The sequence below is a fragment of the Cupressus sempervirens genome, chromosome 5 (genome assembly GCF_028749045.1).
Source record: "Cupressus sempervirens isolate cs-2001-9-10 chromosome 5, ASM2874904v1, whole genome shotgun sequence".
Classification (NCBI taxonomy): Eukaryota; Viridiplantae; Streptophyta; class Pinopsida; order Cupressales; family Cupressaceae; genus Cupressus; species Cupressus sempervirens.
Window position 1 is genome coordinate 672,917,127 of NC_143122.1, and position 23,397 is coordinate 672,940,523.

General features: G+C 38.0%; 1 protein-coding gene across 1 annotated transcript; it reads left to right on the plus strand.

Moving 5' to 3' along the window:
- The first annotated feature begins 18,237 nt into the window (after window positions 1-18,237).
- LOC149557739 (uncharacterized) lies at window positions 18,238-21,985 on the plus strand. Its single transcript, XM_089830436.1, has 2 exons — window positions 18,238-18,639; window positions 21,302-21,985. Exons 1-2 carry the CDS (start codon window positions 18,238-18,240, stop codon window positions 21,983-21,985), a joined length of 1,086 nt encoding a protein of 361 aa, XP_089686562.1.
- Window positions 21,986-23,397: the final 1,412 nt, after the last annotated feature.

Consider the following 23,397-nt stretch of genomic DNA (forward strand, 5'->3'; position numbering starts at 1 on the left):
TTCCTCCAACGACTGTAATGGAGGACATTGATTATTGGACCAAGCATGCTTTGATATGCAAATTTCTTGGAATCTGGATTTCCCTATCTGCTCTTGAGGCATGGATCCGCCGCTCATGGCAATTGGAAGGTGATATGGAGATTATGTTGGCAGGGAATAGTTTTTTTTGTTGTATTCTCTTGCATGTCTGATTGGGATTGTGTTTTTGAAGGAGGCCCTTATTTCTACAACCATGTGGCGTTATTTGTCAAACCTTGGCATTTAGGTTTTAATTCTGCTAAGGATCTCCCTTCAACAGTGCCAGTTTGGGTTCGCTTGCCTCGTCTTCCCTTGGAATTTTGGCATGAAGACATCCTTCGACAAATTGCTGCTTTTTTGGGGAAGCCGGCTGCGATCACACATCAATCCCTCGATAAAAAGGTTATTTCTTATGCTAGAATTTGTGTTGAAATTAATTTGAATAACCCATTACCAGATTCTTTGGAAATTTGTATGGGAGATTTTTCTTAGGTGCAATAGTTAGATTATGAATCCCTCCCTTTCCGTTGCCAGATTTGTCATGAGTATGGTCACTTATAGTGTCAGTGCCCCCATAACTCAAGTTTCAAAGGAGTGGATGATTCTGCAGCTGGCAATACTGATGGTTTGGCAGATACTACAGGGAAAGGACAATCTCAAATGGCTAATACTACCAAGGGGATGAATCTGCAAGATGCTACAGGTAAGGGTAAGGCTCAAATGCAAGATAAGGATGGATTTACCCCTGTTCACCCTTGAGCTAAGGGACGTGGTCAAAAGAGGCCTTTGAAAGAAAGATTATCTGATTCAGGTTTTAACTGCTTTGAGGTGCTGGATAGTATGGTTCTAGAGGAGAGTATTCCTCCTATCTCTTTTGATCTGGTTTTCCCAGATGAGAGATTTGTTTTTAATTATGCTTGTGGGGCATCCCAAGTTGTAGTATATCAGAACTGTGAGGTCCCTGTAACTCCTGTGACAGAGGCTCTGGTGACTCCTGCAGTGTTGGAGGATAATGATGTTGTTTTAGCTGACATGGTTAAGGATGTGCTACCATCAAGTAAGGGCGAGGGTTCTCCTCTCCCCTTGGGGTTGATGCCTCGACCCTTTAAGCGGGCTTCTTCTACTCCCCCTCTAAGGAGTGGGCACAAAGCAGATCAAGAGAAGATTAAACTCACAGGCGATATATTGATTGAGTTTGGTTCAGTGAAACCTTTGGATTCTCATTTTCCCAATTCTACCCAATGATGATTATTCTCTCATGGAATGTAAGGGGGTTGAATAGCATCCCTAGACAAAAGGCTATTCATAACTTGGTGGTTGATCATAGCCCTGATGTTTTTTGTATCCAAGAGACTAAGCTCTCTGTGGAGTCTATGGTCCAACATGCCTCTAGTATTTGGTCTCGTGGCCAATGCCAGTGTGTTGGGGCAACAGGCAGTGTGGCTGGTTTAGCTATATTTTGGGATCCTCAAAAAATTTCTCCTCTTGGCTGGATGTCTTCTCGCTTAGCTCTCTCTATGGTAGCTTCTACTTTAGACTTAGGAGAGGTAATCATGGTTACTAATGTGTATGCACCTGTTGATCTTGTGAGAAAGGAGGAACTTTGGGAACATATTCAATATGTTAGAAATTGTCATCCTTATCATCCTTGGGTGTTCTAGAGGATAAGCATGGTGGTTTGGCTAGATTGGGGCCTTCTTCTACTCTTCTTCGGCAACATATATCTCTTTTGCATCTCTCTGATGTTAAGCCTTCTAATGGTCTCTCTACCTGGAATAATCGCAGGACTGGTGTTGCTGTTATCTCAGAACGTCTGGATAGATTTCTTGTTTCTTGCTTTTGGGTTAGTGGCACCCTTACTATCTCTTCAGAAATCCTTGATTGGAGGGGTTTATATCATTGGCCAATCAAATTTTCCGCTATACAAGCTTATGTTCCAAAGCATCCTCCTTTTAAGTTCCAGTTGATGTGGCTTCGGGACTCCTCTCTTCATGATTTTGTATTATGTTGGTGGAAAGATGGTGCTCCTGCATATGGTACTGCAATGTTCTCATTTTCTAAAAGGCTTCAATATGTTAAAAGGCAGCTCAAGATATGGAATAGGGAATGCTTTGGGAACCTTCACTTTATGAAGAGGCTTGCTCAAGAAGATCTTGATGTCATCACAAGGGAGATTAGAGATCGAGGTTTCTCAGAGGATCTTGGCAAGGCTGAATCCCTTGCTTCTACAGCTCTAGAAGAATGGGAAATTTGAGAGGAAATTTTTTGGAAGCAAAAGGCTAGAGTTGATTGGCCCCAGGAAGGTGATCGTAACACTGCCTTTTTCCATAAAATAGTGCAATCTCGCCAGAATCAGAGCACTATCTCTTCTTTGGTTAATTCTCAAGGTATCCAACTGAATTCCTTGCCAGCTTTGTTCTAGGAGGCTATTTGGTACTTCTCTACCCTCTTCTCTGAGGACTCTCCTCCTGCTGATAATGAAGAAAATCTTATTTTGTCCTGTATTCCTTCCCTTATCACTCAGGAAATGAATGATTATCTCATGCATCCTATTCCTTTGAAAGAGCTGGAGGAGGTGGTAGTTGGCATGCCTAAGGGGAAGGCTCCTGGTTCTGATGGCTTTCTAGTTGAATTTTTTCAGGAATTTTGAGACATCATTAATCATGATTTGTTGGAGGTGGTTAAATAATCCTATGCTAGCAAGCAGATGCTTCGAGCTTTGAACTCTACATTCTTGACTCTTATTCCTAAGAGAGAGGGTGCTAATCAATTGGAGGTTTTTAGACCAATTGCCTTATGTAATGTGGTTTACAAAGTTATTACTAAGTTGATTGCTGAGAGACTGAAAAGGTGGCTTCCCATTATTATCTCAGAAGAACAAGGTGGTTTTGTTGCTGGTAGAAAAATTTTGGATGGGGTGGTTATTGCTACTGAGGCTATTCACTCTATGGCTACTTCAAGGGAGAGAGCCATGTTTGTTAAGCTGGATATAGCTAAGGCCTACGATAGAGTTAAATGGAGCTTCCTAAGGAGTATTCTTCTTTCTTTTGGATTTAACTCTGACTAGGTGAGTTGGATTATGAGTTGTGTTACTTCTGCCTCTTTTTCTATTCTTATTAATGGTCAACCTTCTCAACTATTTGGTGCTTCTAGAGGCCTCCGCCAGGGTGACCCTCTCTCCCCATATCTATTCATCATCATGGCTGAAGGCTTGGGCAGATTCATTAAGCATCAGGTGTCCCAGAATTCTATTCAAGGTTGGCGGTGGGGTAATGGCTTACCTTCTCTTTCCCATCTTCAATTTTTTGATGATTCTGCTCTTGCTGGTCTTGCTAGGATCAAGGAAGCTAAAGCCTTTCGACATGCTTTAGACGTTTATTTGGCAGCTTCAAGCCAGAAAGTTAATGAGCACAAATCTTCCATTTACTTTTTTAACACTCCTAATTCTATTTAGCACAGGATTGTTGGTATCCTACGGTTTCAGATAGGATCACTTCCTTTGACTTATCTTGGCATTCCTATTGCTGTTTCCAGGCAGCCACGTCTCTTCTGGCAAAATTTTATTACCAAGCTTCAGGATAAGGTAAATCATTGGACTCATAGATGGCTTTCTACTGCTGCCCGGGTTACTCTTCTTCAAGCTGTTATCCAAGCTCTTCCTACTTATCGAAGCATGGTTCATGCTACACCTATTTAATTTCTCAAGGAGTTTGATGCTCTTTCTCGACAATTCCTTTGGAGTGGTAATTTGCATAGTACTAAATGGAGCTTGGTTAATTGGGCAATTGTTTGTAGGCCTAAAAAGGAGGGTGGTCTTGGTCTTCGATCTGCTCTATTGAGTAGTAAAGCTTTGGCTGCTAAACTTTATTGGCAATGGTGCTCTGGACAACATCAACTTTGGGCTCGTATTATCACTCATAAATATTTTCATGGTGCTGATCCTTGCTCTATTTCTGCACTTCCTCTTGAAGGTCATGGCTCAATGGTTCGGCATACTTTGAAGATAGGTGCGATGTTGGTAAAGAGGGGTCTGTTTTGGATATGTAAAGGAGGTTCTCAAGCTTTGTTTTGGTCTGATGCTTGGGATGGATTCCCTTCCATTTTATCCATATACCCTCATCTTCATCCTCTTTGTGACTCTTTTCTTGCCACTAGATGGGATAAAGTGGCTCATTACAAGACTCCTTATCAATTGGGACCTGTTGTTGGTTACAGATGGAAGCATTCTTCTGATTGGCCTCCTGGAGGTACAGACATGGATCGTCAGGAGCTTTCTCAAATTTTGGCCTCCAGAGAGTGTTCTTCTTTGCTTGGTCCAGATGTTTTGGCTTGGGGTGGTACCTTGTCTAGTAAATATCATGTCTCTGCTAGGTATCAGGAGATAACTAGACAATTATTTGGGGATGCTGAGGTCCCTTGGTGGAAGCAAGTTTGGAATAAAGTTTCTTGGTCCAAGTGCAATTTTTTCATGTGGCTAGTGGCTCACAACCGTTGTCTTACCTGGGATAATCTTTGTAAACATGGATTTCAGGGCCCCTCTTATTGTGTTTTGTGTGGTAATGGAGATGAGTTTGTCTCCCATCTGTTCTTCCATTGATCCTATTCTACTCAGATATGACACCTTTGGTGAAGCACTTGGGGTTGCTCTTGTCGGCATGCTTCCTCTTTGCCTGAGTTCTAGGCCCGCTCTGGTACTGCTCCCTCCAAGTCTTCTTTTCTCCATGCTGCTTAGATTGCAGGCCCATCTTTCATGCTTTGGCATATCTGGTTGGAAAGGAATTTTCACATATTCCCAGATGTTCGGCTTGGTGTTTTGGATCTTTGGTGGAAAATATCACATTCTCTTCAGGAAACTATTCTTGTGAAGTGTGAGCTTGATGGAGGTATGGATCCGGTTGATCTTGCTATCTGTAATCGCCTCAATTTTCATCTGCAGGATGGGGCTGCAACTCATAGGTTTCCTTCTATGTCCAAGTAGCTTCACCATCAGAGGAAGGGTCAGGTTAACCAGGATGGGCACTGGAATCCTCCTCCCTATGGAGTTCTAAAAATTAACACTGATGATTCTTCACATCAAAATCCTGGTCTGGCTGGTATTGGTGGAGTGGCTCATTGTAGTTCTGGGGATGTTAAAATTTTTTTCTCAGTTCATAAGGGTGATTATACTAACAATCTCATGCAAGCTCAGGCTATTTTATATGCTGTGGAACAGTATTGCTTGCGGGGATGGAGTAAGATTATTTCTGAGTCTGATTCCCAAGTGGTGGTGAACATGCTTTCTTCACAAGAGCTTGAGGATGTTAGTTGGTAGCTGGCCACTGTTGTTAAGCAGATTCTTTTCTTCTCTTCCTCTTTTTAGTTCATTAGGTTCACGTATATTCCTCGTGAATGGAACAAAACTGCTCATTGTTTAGCCAAATGGGCATCTAGTCATGATCCAGGTTGGAATATTAGGGATAGGAGGCAACTATCCTTTGAGATGGTGCAATAATTTGATGATCTTGTTGCTTAGGATCGAGCTCCTTGTTGAGCTCTCCTTGTTGTATTCCTTTCTATCTTAATATATTTTTACCCCTCTTTTTGCGATTTCAAATTAAATACTAAACTAACCTACTATTAAAAATCACCTAAACTAACCTAGACAATCCCCTACAACACCTACCCCCCCTGCACCCCCTACATCCCCTATCCCAAGGGTCAAATCGACCCTACCTCCCAAAACCCCAACACAAAGCATGCTATGCTTCCCAAGCTCTGTACTTGGGACAGCGCACTGCCAATGGGGTACGTGTTGATAGCACTCCATCCCACCCCCCAAAACACATGCATCCAAGAAGGTAAAAGGTGGAAGAAAAGCAAGGGCAAACTGCTTGCTAACTTTCTTTTAAAACAAATACAAACTTAAATGCTTTCCTTCCAACCTAAGCGCTTAAACTAGTGAGGGAGATGGACATGGGATAGGGTGACATCATCATATTGATGAAAAAGACTATGTTAATAAAATAAAACATTTTTAAACCTCCTTCCAAACTAACGTCCAAGAAGAGGTGATAGGCATTTAAGTATAAAGTTTTCTAGGTAGAATAGATATTTAAAAGGATATTTAGTTATATAATTTAACTATGATTTCTTTTTTTTTACTTGATGTTTATTTTCTTATTGTTTTTAATTTTAAATCTAATTTTTTTTCAATAAAGAAAAAAGGATCTTTTTAGGGAATCTTTTGATTCTCTGTTACCAAGGGCCATTTAAATTGCTCTTCCCATACAAAAGGCAGAGAGCTTTTGCTCTCTTGGCACACCTTTTTTTTTTTTTTGTCTTATATTTTCTAAGTATAAAATTTTAAAGTGATATATTACCAAGAGGGGATTAAATTTTTCTTTTCAAAGCAAATCTATAAGGACTTGTTACAACTTAATATACCAAGAATTTGAATTATCCGTTTTAATCAATAATATAAGAATTGTTTGATTCAAATAATCATGCAAACTGAATCTACATCCATGATCATAATTTTCATCTTCAACATATATAAAAACTTGAAATTTTGACAAATTGAACATCATCATTATTCCATCCTATTTTAGATGTGCATCTATCTAAATTAAGATTACGATTTAATCGCATGATAAACAATTTTACTCAAACACCAATTTTATTGACAAACTTGATTCAAAGGCTCAGCCAGGAAAGAATCAAGAAGAAAATCCAGCTTCGTTACCATTACAAAAAATTTTGAAATACAATTACATAGGATATCAATCCAAAATTACAACAATATAATTGAATTTTCTTCATGACCCTCATCAAGGGATTCATAACAATTTCTACAACACATTTCTAGAACCATGGAGGGAACAAAATTATGATCAGGTGACAACAAGCATGACCAAGAACAATTCAAACATGCATATTCACACAAGGTTATCACAATATGATTCACAATGAATCAACACTAGGGAAAGGTGGATTCTTCCAACAAGAGAAGTCAAGCACTACACCAAAATAGATGCCCAATCGGGGCTATTAACCAAGAACTTCTATTCTTCCATTTAAACATGCCATACTCATATGAGGTTTGTGCTGACAGGTAGGGGCCCAAAACACCCTACCCTCTCTCCCTCTTCTCATCCTGAGAAGAGACTCTACACTAGTTGGAGTCCAACTAAATAGACCTTTCCCAAAATTGGTCACTTCTGCCCTATCCAAGGGTGAGTAATACCAAAACACCCATACAAAAAAATTTCAAAATTCAAACATAAACATGAAAGGAAATCATCCAAAATAACATGGTTTTCAAATCTTCCCAACATACCCACAAACATACAAACATTCAAACAACAACAAGGTAGCATAAACATGAAACAAGAATAAAATCTGAACAAGGGAGATGACAATTCCTACCTTCACAAAGAGGTAATGGCAATGGACAATTTTGAGTAGAGCTTTTCCCTTCCTTGCTCCAATCTTCCAAGACTCCTCTCTAAATGTAGAGATTGGGTAACAACCTCAACTAGTCCAAGAAAGGCCTCTAAATAAGCCTCAAACTCAACCACCCAAAAGGATCAATAACTTCACCCACCCACCTACAAGTCTAGAAGCTCCTAACTCAACCCACACTATGGTTAAACACAAAACGGAGGTGAGGTGATGCCACTCATGTAAGCCATAGTCAATTTTCGCACAAAGGCAAAAGGAGACTTTTTGAGTGACCGCAAAAGTCAATAAAAGGGGTTTAGGGGTTGGAAAAGACCCCTAACCCATACCCATACCCCTTGGGTGTAAAAATTTCATGTTATAAAGCTTTAGGAATAGGTTTAGAGCCAAACAAAAGCTAAGAATTAAATAGGACCATCTAACAACTCTAACAATGTCGATTAAGCACTAATCTAAATTAAAGATGACTAACCTTGATTAAGAACCAAATTAGCAAACTGACACTAACTTAGTTTGACTTAGGCCCAAGGGTTTCATAGCTAACCCTAATCAGCATGCTGAAGAGCACAAACAATTCACGAGTGTCAAGCGACACTAAAAGAACATAGTCATGAATATTAACATTTACTCGTCACAGAAAGATACATACATACATCTCACAATAAAATTTGATTACGAACAACAAGGTTTCACAAAGAGCACATAGGGATCAGTTATGTTCCTCTGTCGTGTTTCTTGGCTAAAATATCTGCAAACTCATTGCACACATCAATAGTCTCGAAAATCACATGCACATATATATATACGTATCTGGAATCACATAAATTAAAACATCCATCTATAACAAAAATTAGGGTTTCTCTGATTTCGTAACCATTAAAAACTCTTAAATTAAAGTATCAATCCTACATTTACTAATTCATCAACATACATATACATAAAACATTAAATGACAACATCAAATATCTGAAAGTAACATCACACAGCATGAAAAAACATAATATGTTCTAAGCATCAGATAATGTCTTGACATCTCAAGTCGTGAGTATCAAAAATAATAGTAATGTGTCACTATGCTACGATGGGTCAGGGCAAGGCCTCACATCCTCCCCCACTAGGCATGAACTTCCTCCTGGAGTTCATTAAAAAAATAATTGTACTAAGATCGCATCTGCACTGTATCCTCCCATGAAGCCATGACCTCATCGTAACAATCCCACTGGACCCTAACCTGGTCCAGCTCTCGGTCTTGAAGTGCTAGGGTCCATCAAGCAATAATACAGATAGCCTCCAGTGCTAGCTATCCATCTAAATCTACCTGTAAAGCATCACAATCTATAATATGAGACTCATCATAAATATATCCTCTAAGTACTGAAATGTGAAACACATCATCGATGTGTGATAGGGTAGGTGGCAAAGCTAAATGGTATGCAACAGGTCCTATCCTCTCTAGGATCTCAAACGGTCCAACAAATTGGGGTGCCAACTTAGAGCCCTATTCAAATCGAATCAGACTCTTGTGTGGTTGCACCCTCAGGAACACTCTATCACCAACCTAATACTCTTGATCTGTCCTCTTCACATTAGCATACCTCTTCTGCCTATCCTGTGCCTCTCTCAGGCACTGTCTAATCAGGGTCACCTGCTACTCCATCTCCTTTACTAATTGGGGACCAATAGATACTTGATCCTTGATCCTATCCCAACTCAAGGGCATCCTGCATGATCTCCCATACAAGGCCTCGTAAGGCGACATACCTATGGAGGAATGGTGCCCATTGTTATAGGAAAACTCGACAAGATGTAGGTATTCCTCCCATTTGACCTAATGGTCCATCATGTACATACATAACATGTCCTCCAAAACTTGATTCACTCACTCAGTCTAACCATCGGTCTGAGGATGGTACGTTGTACTAAAATTGAGCCTAGTGCCCAAAGCTACTTGCAACTCTCTCCAAAATGAAGAAGTGAACAATGAGTCTCTATCAGAGATGATCTTATGGGGAACACCATGAAGTCTGACAATGTCTCGCAAGAACACCTGAGCTATGTCTCATGCTGTGAATGTAGTACGCACGGGTGAGAAATGGGCAATCTTGGTCAATGTGTCAGCTATCACAAAAATGGCATCATGGCAATGAGATGACATAAGAAGACCAACAATGAAATCCATAGATATAGTGTCCCATTTCCACACTGCAATCTCATGCAGCTGAAGAAGTCCACCAGTATGACGGTGCTTTTCCTTCACCCTCTGGCACTCAAGGCATCTGACAACTATGCTAGCAATCTGCACTCTCATTCCTGGCCAATGATACAACTACCTCAAATCTGCATGTAACTTCTTAACACTGGGGTGCGCTGCGTAAGGTGCTTTGTGAGTCTCAAGTACAATGAGCTCACGCAAACTCCCAATGGAAGGTACATACATACGTCCCATATGTTGAAAAAGTCCATCAGACTCCAAGAAATACTATAAAAGCTTCCCCTCCAAGGGTCTCTGAGAATGCACTATCTGACTCACTTCTACATAAAGCTCATCGGCTGGTAAGTGCTATAAGATCTGCTCTCTCAAGTCAGTACAAGTAGTCACAGATGAAAGCTCATGGCATCTTCTACTTAAGGCATGTACAACCATATTCTCCTTTCCCTTGATGTAATGAACATCAAAATCATACTCACACAGAAACTCCATCCACCTTCTTTGCCTAGCATTAAGGTTCGGCTACAAAAATATGTACTGTAAGCTCTGGTGATCAGAATGAAGCTCAAATCTATGACCCAAAAGGAAATGTCACCATCTCACCAAGGCATGAACCACTTCCACAAGTTCTAGGTTGTGAGTAGGATAATTGAGTTCATGAGTCTTCAACTTCCTAGACTCAAAGGAAATAGGTCATCCTTCTTGCATAAGGATCGCTCCTAAACTATCTAAAGATGCATCGGTGCACACCACAAAATCTACAACAGGATCTGGTACTACAAGAATCGGTGCACTCATGAGGGCTCTCTTGAGCTCTTGAAAAGCTCTGCCACACTTCTTCGTCCACTCGTACTTCTTCTCCTTTTTTTGAAGAGATGTGATGGGGTGTGCCAATCTAGAGAATCTTGAAATGAAGCGTCGATAGTAGCCTGCTAGTCCCATAAAGCTCCTCACTTCTGTAACACTGGTGGGTGCTGGCCAATCCATGATGGACCTAATCTTTGATGGGTCTACAGAGACTCCATCACCTAATATGACATGACCCAAATAATGTATCTCAGGTATGAAGAATGCAGACTTCAACAAGCTGCCAAACAACTGATTCTCTCAGCTTCTGCAACACCTACCTCAGGTGCTCTTCATGCTCTTTCTCATTATGAGAATAAATCAGAATGTCATCAAGAAAAAAAACCACAAAACTTATCCAAAAAGGTACGAAATACTCCATTCATGAGGCTCATGAATACAGCTGAAGCATTCGTAAGGCCAAATGGTACCATAGTGAACTCGTAGTGACCATACCTAGTATGAAGAGCTGTCTTGGGGATATCACTATCCACAATCCTCAACTGATGATAACCCGACTTTAGATCAATCTTTGAAAATACTCAGGCACCCTGCAACTGATCAAAGAGATCATCGATTCTGGGAAGAGGATGTCGATTCTTGATGGTTACTTTGTTCAATTGTCGATAATCAATACACAACCTAAGTGATCCGTCCTTCTTCTTAACAAAGATCACTAGAGCTCTCCAAGGTGACACACTAGGTTGAATATGCCCCTTCTCTAAGAATTTCTCCAACTGAGCCTTTAGCTCACTAAGCTCATGAGTAATCATCCTATATGGTGCTCTCAAAATTGGCTCGGCTCCTGGCACAAGGTCTATTTGAAAATCCACTACTCTAGGTGGAGGCATACTAGGAAGCTCTGAAGGAAACACATTTACAAACTCCTGCAGGATTGGAAAATCATCGAGGGATGGCTCCCCCTCTAAATATTCCTCTCTATCACTAATGGTGATAGCCAACAACTAACAACCCTTTCGCATGCACTGCCTAAGCTGCATAGCAGAAATCATACGAAGGGATACAAGTCTCTTCACTCTGAAGATCTCCCTAGAGATACCATCTTCATCCACACATTCCACCCTCTTCTATCAACAATCCATCTTGGCACTGTGGGCATAAAGCCAATCCATGCCAAGAACAACATCATAAGAACCTAGAGGGGTAATGCATAGATTAGTCCTAGTGGATATGTCTCTAATCTACATTTGACAACTCTGCACCATGGAACTAACTGATACTCTGGCTCCTGAGGCTAACTCTACTTCCCAACTAACATCCTGTCTAACTGCCACTAGCCCGCAATGCTCCACCACATATAGACATATAAAAGAGTCAGTAGCTCTGGAATCAAATAAAACTACAACCATACGGCCTTTTATAATTCTTGTAGCCTCGATAACTGTGGCTTGATGCTCAACCTGGCAGTTATCAACCGCTGCAAAAACTCTGTGGGATCTACCCATGTCACCAACTGTTGGCTCTGAAAAAGCCCTACTCTGACCACTGGATGTCTGTCCCTGCGGACACTCCCTAGCTATATGACCCATGCCACCACAAGTGTAGCATGGTCCCCAGGTATAAGGTCATGCACCCTGTGATCCAGACTGTTGTGGGCCTCCTAACCTGCTAGATCCACTGTATCCACCCCTAGAAGACTGTTGAGCCTTCACTGATTGTGACTATGGGGCCTGTACTTTCTGATCCTGCCTAGGACCATGTGATTGCCACTGCTTGGGCTTGGAGCCCTGATAACCCTGAGAAGGTTTATGCTGCTGTTGGGGTTTCGGCTGTTGAGACTGCTGGCCCTTAGAGGACCCTGCCATATAGTTCTGATTCCCTTTCCAACGGGGTTTCTGCTGGGAAGAGTTTCAGTTCTGAGACTTATCCCATAACTCCTGCCTACCTCGAGTATCCTCAACAACTAGTGCTATCTCCACTGCCTGTCTGAAGGTGATAGGGAAGGCCATCTAAACTGGGCCCTGAAGTGAGAAATTCAGTCCCATGATAAAGCGACGCACCCGTAGTTTCTCTTCCTTCATGTATTCCACATAAGGAAGGAGCTCGAGAAACTTGCTCTTGTACTGAGCCACTATAAGGCCTCTCTGATAAAGAGAATGGAACTCCTCTATCTATTTTTGTCATAAATGCTCTAACAAGTACCTCTCTTGAAATCTTTTTAGGAAAGATTCTCATGTGAGGGTGTCCATCCTCACTCCACCTATGATCTCTTCCTGATGCCACCAATTGGAGGCATCCCCTCTCAACTGATGAACTGCTAGGCGTGCTTTTAGATTACTCCCATAGGGTCGTAATCCAAAGCACCACAATAGGCTCTATAACCATGCCTCTGCTACTATCCCCTCAGTGGAACTAGTATACAATGGTGGAACTGAGTCGAATCAATTCTCTGATGTCATCTCCTATATGTCTAGGAGGTCTGTCAAGTGGGGGTCCTCTTTGGTGTATTGACTCTTCCTCGTGCTCACCCTGACCCTCAATCTGTCTCGGTGGGGGACTCCTAGTCCTCTCTCTGACTCTGGGTCTGCCTCCTCCAGGTCCCTCTGCTTCCACTACTAGAATCTGCTGAACTGGTTGAACTACAGGTACTACTCTTTGTTGAACTACATCGATCAAAGTCTGAAGTGCATCTATAATGTCCTGGTTCAGGTTCAGTGGTGGTGGAGGTGGAGGTGGTGGTGGTGGAGGTGGTCCATCCTCCTATCCTTCTCTACCACCCCTAGCCCTACGACCTCTGCCTCACAGGTTGCTTCGAGTAACAGGAAGCATCTACACAATTAAAACTTGAGTTAAGTTTAGGAAGCACAATGGTTTAAGGTTCCTAGTATTGAAACACGGGCTCTGATACCAAAATGTCATGCCCAAACTACAAGGGACAAAACACACAATTTTTTTTCTTAAATTAATAATTAAAATGCTCTAAGTTTTAATCTGATCTCTCGCAAGAGAAGTGAAGGTTCACTACGATTCATCTTAAGTTTAAAACTCTAGTGGATGAATACATCGTTAAGATTTTGAAGCTCTTATTATTAGATTGATATCGACATCTATATTGTTTTATATTAATCTTAAAACAATAAATTTAAATTTCTTCTATAACAATATATGAAAAATTATTTTAATAACATTTTAAATGAGTTCGTTTTAAATTAATTTGAGTATATCAAATCAAGAACTAATTAAAAGAATTTACACATCTATCCAAGCATAAATATATATATATATACTTTATTTAGTTTTACTCAAATTTCAATTTTAATTTTAACCCATAATGCTATTTAGAATAAAATATTTATGAAGATGATAACAATGTAAATTACACTTAAATCTGACTAGTTGATAAAGAAATCAGTTTTAACATTTTCTATTAATCTAACATATACTCATGTAATTAAACAGGATAATAGCTCACAATAAATTTACAAAAACTTTTAAATGTATAAAAAAAATTTACTACTAAATATATAATAAAATTTGAAAACAATTACTTGAAACAATGAACAATAAATCAAACCTATTTAACAATTAACTAAAAATTATTAATAATTAACAAATAACAATTCAATAACTAACTTAAAACTTTAATAAATTAAACTAACTTAAGTACTAACATGCTAAATCTAAAATAACTTACAAATTAACTTAATTAAACTAACTACTAAAACAACTTACAAACTAAAATTATTAATAAATAAATTTATCAAAAACTAACTATCATAATAAATTAAATACTAAACTAACCTACTACTAAAAATCACCTAAACTAACCTAGACAATCCCCTACAACACCTACCCCCCCTGCTCCCCCTACATCCCCTACCCCAAGGGTCAAATCGACCCCACCTCCCAAAACCCCAACACAAAGCATGCTGCACTTCCCAAGCCCTGTACTTGGGACAACGAACTACCAATGGGGTATGTGCTGACAACACTCCATCCCCCCCCCAAACACATGCGTCCAAGAAGGAAAAGGGTGGAAGAAAAGCAAGGGAAAACTACTTGCTGACTTTGTTTTAAAACAAATACAAACGTAAATGCTTTCCTTCTGAGCTGAGCACTTAAACTGGTGAGGGAGATGGAGATGGGATAGGGTGACATCATCATATTGATGACCAAGACTGTTAATAAAATTAAACATTTTTAAACCTCCTTCCAAACTGACGTCCAAGAAGAGGTGATAGGCATTTAAGTATAAAGTTTTCTAGGTAGAATAGATATTTAAAAGGATATTTAGTTATATAATTTAACTATGATTTCTTTTTTTTCTACTTGATGTTTATTTTCTTATTGTTTTTAATTTTAAATCTAATTTTTTTTCAATAAAGAAAAAAGGATCTTTTTAGGGAATCTTTTGATTCTCTGTTACCAAGGGCCATTTAAATTGTTCTTCCCAGAAAAAAGGCAGAGAGTTTTTGCTCTCTTGGCACACTTTTTTTTTTGTCTTATATTTTCTAAGTATAAAATTTCAAAGTGATATATTACCAAGAGGGGATTAAATTGTTCTTTTCAAAGCAAATCTATAAGGACTTGTTACAACTTAATATACCAAGAATTTGAATTATCCGTTTTAACCAATAATGCAATAATTGTTTGATTCAAATAATCATGCAAACTGAATCTACATCCATGATCATAATTTTTGTTTTCAACATATATGAAAACTTGAATTTTACCAAATTGAACATCATCATTATTCCATCCTATTTTTGATGTGCATCCATCTAAATTAAGATTACGATTAAATCACATGATAAAAAAATTTACTCAAACACCAATTTTATTGGCAAACTTGATTCAAAGGTTCAGCCAGAAAAGAATTGGGAAGAAAACCCGGCTTCGCTACCATTACAACAAAGTTTGAAATATAATTACATAGGATATCGATCCCAAATTACAACAATATAATTGAATTTTCTTCATGACCCTCATCAAGGGATTCATAACAATTTCTACAACACATTTTTAGAAACATGGAGAGAACAGAATTATGATCAGGTGACAACAAACATGACCAAGAACAATTCAAACATGCATATTCACACAAGGTTATCACAATATGATTCACAATGAATCAACACTAGGGAAAGGTGGATTCTTCCAACAGGAGAATTCAAGCACTACACCAAAACAGATGCCCAATTAGGGTTATTAACCAAGAACTTTCGTTCTTCCATTTAAACATGCCATACTCATACAAGGTTTGTGCTGACAGGTATGGGCCCATAACACCCTACCCTCTCTCCCTCTTCTCATCCTGAGAAGAGACTCTACACTGGTTGGAGTCCAACTAAATTAACCTTTTCCAAAATTGGTCACTTCTACCCTATCCAAAGGTGAGTAATACCAAAATAGCCATGCAAGAAAATCTCAAAATTCAAACATAAACATGAAAGAAAATCATCCAAAATAACATGGTTTTCAAATCTTCCCAACATACCCACAAACATACAAACATTCAAACAACAACAAGGTAGCATAAACATGAAACAAGAATGAAATCTAAACAAGGGAGATGACAATTCCTTCCTTCACAAAGAGGTAATGGCAATGCACAAGTTTGAGTAGAGCTTTTCCCTTCCTTGCTCCAATCTTCCAAGACTCCTCTCTAAATGTAGAGATTGGGAAACAACCTCAACTAGTCCAAGAAAGGCCTCTAAATAAGCCTCAAACTCAACCACTCAAAAGGATCAATAACTTCACCCACCCACATACAAATCTAGAAGCTCCTAACTCAACCCACACTATGGTTAAACACAAAAAGGAGGTGAGGTGATGCCACTCATGTAAGCCATAGTCAATTTTCGCACAAAGGCAAAAAGAGACTTTTTGAGTGATCTCAAAAGTCAATAAAAGGGGCTATGGGGTTGGAAAGGACCCCTAACCCATACCCATAACCCTTGGGTATAAGAATTTCATGTTATAAAGCCATAGGAATAGGTTTAGAGCCAAACAAAAGCTAAGAATTAAATAGGACCATCTAACAACTCTAACAATGTCGATTAAGCACTAATCTAAATTAAGGATGACTAACTTCGATTAAGAACCAAATTAGCAAACTGACACTAACTTAGTCTGACTTAGGTCCAAGGGTTTCACAGCTAACCCTAATCAGCATGTTGAAGAGCACAAACAATTCACGAGTGTCAAGCGACACTAAAAGAACACAGTCACGAATATTAACATTTACTGGTCACAGAAAGATACATACATACATCTCACAATAAAATTTGATTACGAAGAACAAGGTTTCACAAAGAGCACATAGGGATCAGTTATGTTCCTCCGTCGGGTTTCTTGGCTAAAATATCTGCACACTCATTACACACATCGGTAGTCCTGAAAATCACATTTACATATATATATATACGTATCTGGAATCACATATATTAAAACATCCATCTATAACAAAAATCAGGTTTTCTCTCATTTCTTAACCATTAAAAACTCTTAAATCAAAGTATCAATCCTACATTTACTGATTCATCAACATACATATACATAAAACATTAAATGACAACATCAAATATCTGAAAGTAACATCACACAGCATGAAACAACATAATTTGTTCTAAGCATCAGATAATGTCTCGACATTTCAAGTCGTGAGTATCAAAAATAATAGTAATGTGTCACTATGCTATGATGGGTCGGGGCGAGGTCTCACAAGTTGACTTTTATTTTCAAGCTTAATTCTTCAATTAGTGTGTGATGTTTAAAGGTATTATGATCAAATTAAAAAGATAGATATGCAAATTTTCACCGTTACAACTATACAACCAAGCTGTTACCAATCATAAACATCAATCGTGTATCCAAAATGTTTTGGTAATCGTATGTACAGTTCAGTACGCATTCGTTTTCTCTAAACTTTGCGAGTGCCCTGCATTGTAATGGTTGATGAGCAAAATTGATATGACTGATATGTTCATAATTACATTTCAAGAGATCGATGAACTGCTCATAAATAATTAGTAAGAATAATGAACGACTCGTAAATCATTAGTAAATTCAAGAAGAACTAAATCTTATTCTATTTGTAAAATGAAACAGAGACGCTGGTCTGAATAACCATCATCAGGGAAAGATAACAATCCCATCATCATTATAACATTCAAATGATCTTCAATATTATAACATTCAAATGATCTTCAAGATAATTCACATCAGTTTGATGATTGTGAATCTTCTTACAAAATGTTTTCCCGGCCTCTTGTTTGTAAGGGCATCTTACCGAAATTCTGCAATCTCCATTATCAGTCCTGATGTGGCTGCAATTTTTTTGCTGTATCCATCACAAATGAAAACAACATATCTTTCAATAAAAATTCACACCAAATCCAATATAATGCATTCATCATGTGGGCCTGCTACGATTAATGAAGTGCGTTACCTTAACTGAGATTCATTGAGATTCTAATATCATATATTTTCATTAATTTATATGAACTCCATTACATTGCATGTACAATGATGTAGCTGAGAGGCCTAATCATGAACTTTACAAGTAGGGAAACAATACATGCCATGATGTCATGAAAATCTCCTATTAGCCTTCTCTCTAATATTTAGAATATAGCCGCCCTCTCAGTTGAACCTTCAATCCATTTCCTCATCGTTGGATTGAGGCCCTTTTCTCCTTTGCGTATCATCCTGTTTTCGTTATAAGGGGCTTTCAGTAGGGTTTTTAGAATAGTGATCAAGCTGCAATGGGTGTGAAAAAGGGTGAGGAAGTGGAAGTTTGCAGTGATGAAGTAGGTTTTAATTGTGCCTGGTATCCTGCAACTGTAATTAGAAAATGGGGTTCGGAATACATAATTGAGTTTAAAGATTTAGTAACTGACGACCAGAAATCAAAATTGAGGGAGCAGGTTGAAGCTGATCAGATAAGGCCTGTGCCCCCTTCTTTGAAAAGGCAATATTTCATACCTCGTGAAATAGTTGATGCAAATGACAAAGATGGGTGGTGGATAGGAACCATAGAAAATGTCATGGCTGATAACAACTATCTTGTTCATTTCAGTCATTCTGGGGAGAAATTGCAGTACAATGTATCTCAGCTTCGTCTCCATTTGGATTGGGTCGATGGCCAGTGGGTTCAGCCTTCACAGGTATTATGTAGTATTAAAGTATGTCACTAAGCTTTTTAACTCTCGGTTTAACAGATTTTGGATTTGGATTCGACGTTAGTGCTTTCGTAGTGTTTTCTGTTCTGTTTGAACTTCCAGGCTTCCATCAATGGCCATAGTTTTCACCATCTATTGAGACTTTAGAATGAAATGTTTCATCTTAGCAATTCTACATGTTTCATCTTAGCTATTAATAAGTTACGATTGCATAAAGTCTTGTTTTACTATATATTTGGTCTTTTTATTGCCGTGCTCAAGCGTGTACGCTATGTAGATTTGTTCTTCCTACTGGTTTGGTATGTTTTTTCAAGCACCCAGTTCAAAGATTTTAACTATACCTTTGATTTGTGTCTTATAGATTGGGACTCAGATTAGACATTTGGAGGTTAGCCTTTTCATAATCAATTCATTTCTGTTCAAGTCTATCTTTTGCAGGTTTATGGCAAAATCTGCCGGCATAAAAAATACTTGTTAAATTTAACAAGGAATGCAACTATTTGAATAACCTAAGTGCCTTGATGGCATAGCTAAATGCTCTGTTTCGAACTCTGTTTTAGTTTTACAGTTTAATGTAACTACCAAAAGAATTGAGTTTGAGTTTCTTTTCTTTTGTGGATTTGTTAGAGATTGAACCTATATTTTTTTCTACTTTCATTAGAACAAAAGGATGTAAGGAGACTCTTATCAGATTGAGCATAATGAATGTAGAGAGTGCCACAAAGACAAGGAGCTATGGGAGACCCTTGAAAAGCGAGGAATAAAAAAATAAACTATAGACATGAAGGGCTATAATCTAGAATCATGGAATCATGGGATGCTAGTAAGATTACAATGGGTTGTGTTCCATTTGTTATCATGCCAGAGTCCATCTCTACCATTATTGCATTGAGTATGGAAGGGGTCAAGATTCTATGAAATACCAAATATCTTTCAAAGATGTCAGGGAGTATTTTTGAGAGTCAGGTAAAAAAGTAACTAAGTTACATCACATGTTTAAGAGAGAGATGATGTAAGGGGTTTGGCTGGCCTTGGTGAAGGTGCTTATTCAATGTGTTCCTTGTAAAGGAAGCTACACAAAGATTCATTCGCACATTTTTCCTATGTTGAATAATTTTGGTAGGAATAATCTTTTTTAACCTCCACTCATGTTGGATACTATCCTTGAGAAACAATCACCTTCGAATCTGGAACATTATTGTTTAGATATTTACCTTCTCACTTCTTCTAATGATGACCCCCCTTTCTCCATAATCACCCTTGTCCCTTACATGTGGTTGATTCTTAGGAAGCCATAATTTTTTAAGATAATTTTTCATTCCTTCATATAGTTGACTGACGTAAGGAATTTGATCTATGAGAAAGACTTATTTCTAACTATTGAGTTTACTCTAGTTTATCCCTTTCTCCGGAGGCCATTTCTATGCTTTTGGATGAGCGTTGAAACACTCAAATTCCGCGAAACAAAACTTCCATTTATATTGGTTTTGAGCTGCAAACAATAAATTAAGGGTTTTGAGACTTGATGCCTATCCTTTGTCGAAATGTTTGTATCAACTATATAAAAACCACTAATAGGAATCATCCCAACCATAAAAATATTGAATTATCATTTTCCATCTTTCAGCTCAAATCAACAAGCCTGGAATCATTCGTTCTTTAGAATATATATATGTATTCTGGGAATGATCCAACTGTTATGGTGCCTGAAGGCAGGAAATTAAATTAAAGAACGTGAAACAGTGTTTTTGTTTCAGAAGACATTATTAGCCACTAATAGCAATTATCCCAACCATAATTTTCCATCTTTGAGCGCAAATCAGCAAAGCCTGAAATCATTCTTTAGTATAAATTGTCTTTGTGGTTAAATATGTATTCTAGCAATGATCCGACTTTTGTTTGCTAAAGGCAGGAAATTAAACTACAGCACATTAGACATTGTCTTAGTTTCGTAAGCCAATATTAGCCACCAATAGCAATTATCCCTACCATATATTGGATTCCCATCTTTGAGCTCAAATCAACAAGCTTGAAATAATGCTTTCTTTAGTATAAATTGTCTTTGTGGCTAGATATGTATTCTAACAATGATCCGACTGCTATGATCGGAGGCAGCAACCCAACCTAATTCCACTACAAATTTGAAATGCTATTACACAATACATTTGATCTGATATAAGTTATCCACAATTGGAAGTTATGCTTTGCCAATTTGTTATGGTCTGCCAACACAACTAATGATTTAGACAGGACTCAACATAGCTAATATCAGAATCACTGTTAATAAGAGTATGAACGAGTTTCTGCATGTTGGTTATGAATGTTCAACGTAACTAAAAGTTCCTCAACCATAGGAATGGTTCTTTCCAAGTAAACCCAATTAGAAAACTCTGTTTTACCCAAATTTTCTTGCTTCACAAGTTCTGGTGCTATGTATCTATTTGTTCGTTTAGATCTGTTTTTCTAAACTTCCAATGATAAGCTACTTAGAGGTAACAGCAAAATATGTTTTGGCTACATGTAGGGGACGAAGAATCATAGCTATTTTTCATTTACTCTCCATCTTTGTGTCTTTTCTGATTTGCATCAGTCATGTTTTATGAAACAAAATCTGAATATCTAACAAAATTCATATTCTCTGCCACAGCCATCCGAGAACCCAAATAGCACTTCTCAAAAACTAGAGGGAGGAAATACCAGACCCAACAAATTCAAAAGAGAGGCCATTTTCTGTGGACTATCAGCAGATGATAAGGCTGATTCCCTGAAAAATGCAGAGGATCAGCCAAATGAAACATTAGGAAACCGAAGGAAGACAATTAAAGACAAGCAGGACGATGCATTAACTGGCAAAGGGACAATGAACACACCAGTAAAGGATGTGGAGGGTGCAAAGAACGTTACTCCATACAAGGCGGAGGAAGAAAAAAATCATTCCTCTGCCTTAAATGCAAATATTCTTAAAGCAACTGAAGTAACGTTTTCAGAAGTTCAGAATAATTTGCATGCTAGGGTTGTGAAAGAAGAGGCACAAAGATCCCTGGATTCTTATTTCACACCAGAGAAGAAGATTGCAATGAACTCCTTTTGTCTTGTAGACAATGAGAAAACTAATGGTTATCATGGTACTACTTGTGAAACAGGGGCAAAAGCCACATTGAAGCAGATGGAGCTCCATGCTTATAATTCAGTACTTAAGGCATTGTACCTCCAAGGAACTCATAGTTTAAAAATTGAAGTTCTCCTTGCAGATCTAAGAGAGGTGTTACATATCAGCAATGAGGAGTCCGCTTCCGAGCTGAGACGCATAACCTATGCCCAAAATAACTAAGACACTTTGTTTTTGTTGAAGCTGTAAAGGTGCGAGGAATTGGCCGTATTCCAAAGCTGCTGGTGCTGATTAATGACTGGGGTTTTGCCTATAAAGATAGAATCAGGGTGTTATCTTATGCTATATACTAGAAAAATCCGGTACGGCTCATTTTCAATGGAGCTCGTATGCTTAATAGTTATTGTCAATATGTAATGAATTTTTTTGCTATAAAACATTGCCTTCAATGTTTGATAAGTAATGAACAGAATGATGGTGATTATAGTTAAGTGTATAAACAATCCTATGTTAATATACAGTTATAGATTTCTTAACGTAACCTTAAACCCAACCCTAATGATATTATGTATGTATTTAATTTTGTTCTTTAACATGACATTTTCGATCCTTAAGAATTTTGAATACAGGTATTTTCATTGGGGTAAATTGATCCTATTTGATATGAAATTCATTTTACTGCATATAAAGTTTGGCACCTCAATGAATTGTCTAGCAATTTTATTCCTTTATCTAATTTCCTATAACATGATCCATGCCTCAGCAGACATGTTGCATTTAAAGCTTGGTATAAAAAAGAAAAGAGAACTCTCTTTCAACTTATTTCCTCCAATTTTCTTTCGACATTTACAAGCCTTCATTGCATGTCATATAATGCAAGCCTTCGCTGCCAACGATGAAACTTGAGGACAATTTCTCTATTCAGCTAGGCACCCACTATAAAATGCCCTCTATTTTACTCTTGATTCAGATTTTTTTGTCTCATATTTGTACAATTGCATCTCACAGTCTCCATGTCAATGATAGTGACCAGGGTTTCGAATTCTGCGTGCCACCATCCAGGCTGCTATTCTGCATAGCAAGGTTTACTTCCATGGTCCCTGCTAACATTTATTTTGGCTTCTGTTTATTTTCAGTTAATTCACTGATTGATGTTTAGCTAATTGAAAGGACTTATAAGTTACCTAGAATTTAGTTATTAAAGCTTTATTTAATGTGAAACATAGTCCCTGGGTCGTCTCATGTCTTGTGAGGTCGTCAAAAGTCTGACTTGCTAGAATATTCTCTTACTGCTAAATTCTCTTACTGCTTCTGTTTATAAACTATCAAGTCTTCATCTTATTTGTATTGTCCAATTTTTCATTGCTTTTGAAGCTAGGGATGCCCTTCTTTAAACATAATTTATCGAATGCATCATATTTAAATTATATATGTCATAATGTTTCTTATACAAATGGATTTGTAGGAAAAATTAAGTATAGAATGTATTTTAGCAAAAAAATGTTACAAATTATTTTAGATAAGAAAATGTTATAAATTAAATTAAAATATCTTATTGTAATTTTAAAATAAATAAAAATATTATTGTTTATTAAGTTAGAAGAATTAGATATATTAAATTGAAAAGATTAAAT

What these genes read in the sequence shown, in the direction of transcription:
- LOC149557739 (XM_089830436.1), top strand. Translation starts at nt 18,238, where the DNA reads ATGGGTGTGAAAAAGGGTGAGGAAGTGGAAGTTTGCAGTGATGAAGTA. An exon ending in AGTGGGTTCAGCCTTCACAG is followed by an intron (nt 18,640 to 21,301) that starts GTATTATGTAGT and finishes TCTCTGCCACAG; the next exon opens with CCATCCGAGAACCCAAATAG.